This window comes from Micromesistius poutassou, assembly GCF_964030765.1.
Source record: "Micromesistius poutassou genome assembly, chromosome: 1".
NCBI lineage: Eukaryota > Metazoa > Chordata > Actinopteri > Gadiformes > Gadidae > Micromesistius > Micromesistius poutassou.
In genome coordinates this window covers 3609353-3614352 of record NC_140271.1, presented here as the reverse complement: position 1 = coordinate 3614352, position 5000 = coordinate 3609353, and the positions used below count along the sequence as shown (strand labels likewise).

The following is a 5000-nucleotide window of genomic DNA, read 5'->3' as shown; positions in this document are numbered from 1 at the left end:
CTCCCTCCACCCAGGACTACACCCGCGCTGTGGAGTCGCAGAAGAAGAAGAAGAAGACGGACAAATTAACTGCACCTTCATCCTCCTCCTCCTCCTCCTCCTCATCCTCCTCGCGCCATCATCAGGGACCCGCCGCCAAGGCGCCGTCGGCCCGGCTTACCGTACCAGCCAATCAGACCCCCTCCCGCCCAATCCCCCCAGTCCCCGGTCCCCCGACTCCGCGTTAGGCGGACACGAGCTGTCCACGGCAGAGCGTCCTGGGTCGTCACGCTTCCTCCATTAACGCCGACCACGGCACCGCACAGCGGGGCGTGTGACAGCGACCGCCACCCCCTACCGAGGTTGGGGGGGAGGGGGGGGGGGAGGAGGAGGAGGGGGGAGGAGGAGGGAGGAGGAGGAGGAGGAGGAGGAGTGGGGACCCTGAAGTATTGATGAGGGACTAATGGAAGCCGTGCTGAGAGAGGGAGGGAGTCACGCAGGTCTTCCTTGGCATCACGCACACATTACACACACACACACACACACACACACACACACACACACACACACATGGACACACCTCACACACACAAACACACGTCACACACACAAGAACGGATGGCGACTACTGGTGCTTTCCCGTCGGTATATGGCTTTGGGGTTTGACAGTGGAGGCAGTTATAGGATGAGATGAATGTGATGTGTTTGTTTTGATTATGTTCCCTTCATCATCCAGTTACAGAGGATGGAGGCACCGTTTGACTCCGTCCCTTCGGGGGGGGGGTCTTTTCCCGGCTGTAATGTTGCTGAAATTGTGACAGCGTTGAAATTAATATCTGCTATAATTCACATTTTGCTGATCTGGTTTTCAACTCTGCAGGCTAGCTGTCGATATCCAGTCTCAATGCATTTCTCTGGTTCTATCTCCCCCCGCTCTCTCTCTCTCTCTCTCTCTCTCTCTCTCTCGCTCTCTCTCCTTCCCTCGCTCTCTCTATCCCCCCTCTCTCTCTCTACCCCATCTCTCTCTCTCCCCATCTCTCCCCATCTCTCTGTGTCTCATAACCAAAATAACCTTTCCATTTCATGTTGCTAGGTAACAGGGTTTTTAAAGGGATTTTTATTTTATAATAATCTACTTTGATTAAAAGGCACCCGTTCTGCTGTCCTGTCTGGAGAGACACACACAGTGAACACCGCTGAGGTAGATAAGCACATGACATTTGCCCCCCTCTCCCTAGCCTTGGAATACATGCATTAACAAACAAATTAGCAACTTGGATATTGCACCGTAGAGGTCGATTGAGGATTGTGAATGGATAAATATGAATGACAGGATTTAATGAAATCCTTCCATTTCCGGTGACATTTGTTTTTGCACTAAAATATTTATTAAAGCTTTGGTTCGCTGTTGTTATCTATATTGTTATCATACAGCCCTTATAATGAAAACCATGTAATCTAGATCAACAAAGATATTAGTCGCAATATATGTGCAAGTGTTTCTGGCCGAGTTTTTTTATTTGTGAGGGTGTGTTGAGAATATTTTAGCCAGTGGCTAAAGTCTCGCTGGCTCACTTCATTTCAAAACAGGCGGCCGTGGAAAATAACAGCGTGCTGGATCAAAGCGGATGGACACACACTGTGGACGCACACAACTTTTTTGTGTGTGTTCGTACTGTTTATTGGCACCAAATGCCCGCCCACTGCGTTTGGCCAGAGCTGCCTTGTCCTCAACCCTTGACTTCCCTGCCGTGGCGTGGAGTTTGGCTCCAAACAAATTGCAGTCCTACCTACTAGTGACTAGTGACAACTAAAGGTTAGCTTAATGTTTGTAGACGCTCCATGGCCTTGAAAACTGTTAAATACACAATTCCATTCCATGACTTCCCTGAACCATATGCACTGCACTTTTTGATTCCAGTGTATTGAAATCAAAACAGCTATTTATTTCTGTTAAGCCGTAGCCGTAGCTCGTCATCACCATGGTTACCTCGCTTTGAGTGATAGGTCTAGCTCTGCGGGCTTACGTATAGTGGCGGCGAGCCTTTGTCCACTGTTTCGAAAAAAAAAGCTCCCTAAGGTTGCTATAGAAACATTGGACTCACGCGTTAGATCCCTTTTGACTTTGATATCGGCTTTCAAACAAGGCCGGCAAAAATGTCACATCATGGATCCAGCTTTGCCTTTGTGGATTTGTCATTTATAAAAATAAATAAATATATCCAGTCTGTAATGAGTAATCATGGGGTATTCAGCAAAGGACACGATCATTGATCGCAGTTAACACAAAGAAGTTATCAGCCGAATAATAATGACATAACGAGGAAACAAGCATTGCAGCGAAATCAGTTCACTGTTGCAGACAGCACGGATTTTCCCCTGAAAGCTAAGATTTGCATACACAGAAATAGCTGACAGTAGCCTGGAGGGCTGTATAACTTGTGTTCTCCCTATTCTCTGAAAATAGTTGCCTGCAATTTATGCTAAACAAAGGGCAGAACATATGTGGAAGGGGAAGGGGAAAAAGGGAGGCTTGTTCATCATTAGTATAGCTATTTTTATAACTCACATAACCTGTACAGGGGTGGGTGGGTAGGTGTGTGTGTCACGTCAAGTATTTTAACTGATATTGCTCTGAATCACTTTACGTCTCAGCAGCATAAGGGCTGCAGACTCCAACAAACCAAAAAGAAACGGATCAGGGTGTTCTGTTCTGTTCTGGGATTGGAACTTGACCTCATGGGAGCGGTCACAGAGAGGAGGATGCTGTCCAGACTCCTCTCGATCCTATCCTTGACATTGACTCCCACCTGCTCCCCAGAGAGCTGTCTGAACCGAGCAGTGTGTGCTGCAACATACCCATGGCAGTTCCACGCAGCGCCACAGGAAATCCTTCATTCCTGTTGCCATCAGACTCTTTAACTCCTCCCCCCTACCGGAAGTGAGGGAGTCCCTCTGGACTCTGTACTGTCAGCTTTACTTTACATAAAGTGTAATTCCGGGAACCCAGGGTCTTTTTCGGCATGAGGATAATAATAGAAGTGCCAACAAATTGAACTTAACAATCTGCCCTCTTGTTACTTGGCTGTTTTAAAGGGGACATATTATACATATTATTATAAGCGTGTCCACCTAGATGTGTGCTGGATAGATCAGTCTACCAGCCTACCCAGTGGACTGTAGAAAACGTTGCTCATCTAGCCATCATACATCTAGGTGGACACGCCCACCTGTGATGATGTGTGAAGCGGCACATTTTCAAAACGGCTTGTAATGGCTAATCACACTCACACCTGGTGGTATACTGTGTCCCCTTTAAATTTGTTGGCGCCTCTATTATATTATTTAGGGTAGCCGGTAATCGACTTGTGTAGACTTGAAACATAGACCTACCGGTAAGAAACAGACTTGGAAAACATCTCTTTTTAATAAACTCCTGCTACGCTAACTAAGTTGTTGATGCTTTGTTTTATGTATAGGGACCCTAGTCATGCTACTGCAGAGAATTGGTGCTATTTTCAGCAATATTAGTGGTTAAAAAATGCAGATTTGGAAGTGTTCGCTGTGTCCCTAGCCAATAACATGGGAGCCATTTGGGCTGTTACATTGCTCCGGGCAAGCTCTATACTCGATGATCAACGTTCAAAAAAAGTTTCTGGAGGGCTTCTTTTATGGGACTTAAAAAAAATTTCAATTTTCACTTTTACACTTTAATTACACTTTAAGCGTTGGGTATGCGTTGCATGCGTGTGTCCGTTTTTGTCTATGTTCTCTGCATTTGTTTGCCTGTGTGTGTGTGTGTGTGTGTGTGTGTGTGTGTGCGTGTGTGTGCGTGTGTTTATCATCCACATTCACATACACAACAGTGTGTGCGGGGTGACCTACCTGTGGGGCAGTGGGCCGGGGCAGTGTGTGAGGGGACTGCTGGGGGCAGACGGCGTCTCCCTCCTGTTCCTCAGTGATTGGCTCCTCTGCACTTGTCTCAGCACGCTGCTTTTCAGGTCCAGCAAGGCTGTCATGGCGATCTCACAGGGTCTGTGTGTCTGTGTGTGTGTGTGTGTGTGTGTGCGTGTTTACACATTATTAAGGCTGAAACGTACAATTATTTTCATAGTTGAAAATAAATAGTAATTAACGTGTTGATGAACGATTATATTTGATTAATTAATCGATTTACCATTTGGCCTATCAAGTGCCATAAATAATAGCAAATGGCATCACGGGTTACCAACGCAACGTCTTATGTGATGTCGTCAATTTGAGAAGAAAAAGTAAACTATTCCATTTATAATGATCCATTAATCAATGGATTAATGCTTAATTAATGCTTAATCAGTGTTCCATTCAGAGTTACTCATAAAATGTTTGAGACAATCTTAGCCAAGAATGAATCATCGTTCTTATTGATAACTGGTACAGAAGTCTGATTGAGCTTCATCACCAGCTAATGAAAATGCCAAGGCAAAACAAAACAACAACGCACACACACAACCAAAACCGAAGAAGGCTGCCCGCTCGAAACACCAGCACCGCGTTTTCCTCTCGCTACGTACATCCACATACACGGGTATTTGGTTGTTTGTACCATTGAGGGATACGAGATGTGACAGACTCACTCTCGTCATTCACGCATCAGGAATAAAGAGTTAGAGAAGTTCCACGTTGGCGCCAAATGACAGACAGGGCGAGAGACATACAGAGACATACGGAGACACAGAGCGGGGGGGAAGCAGAAAAAGAGACGGGGGATTTACAGTACAAAAGAAAGTGGTTTGATGGACGGGGGAAATTGTTTCAGAAAAAAACCCACTCACTCACTCACACACACACACACACACACACACACACACACACAGACACAAGCAGACACACGCACATATGGAAAGTCGTTTCACCAGTTGACAACTAAATGTCCTCGTTTCTTTGTTCGATCCTGCTGTTGGAATAAAGAGACTAAATGTGGGATAGAAGCGTCTTCCTTTTTTTTCAACAAAAGATTGAAGAGTAACTGCTAAAAAAGA

At 45.8% G+C, this 5000-nt stretch overlaps 1 protein-coding gene across 1 annotated transcript in view; it reads right to left on the bottom strand.

Annotated features, from left to right (window-relative positions):
• The window catches only part of baiap3 (BAI1 associated protein 3), a gene marked incomplete at both ends in the record, with an annotated part of 30126 nt that extends 26128 nt beyond the window's left edge, over positions 1–3998 (bottom strand). The window contains 1 exon segment of the mRNA XM_084488480.1: positions 3865–3998. Within this exon segment, the coding sequence (XP_084344606.1) occupies positions 3865–3998 (134 nt within the window).
• Positions 3999–5000: the final 1002 nt, after the last annotated feature.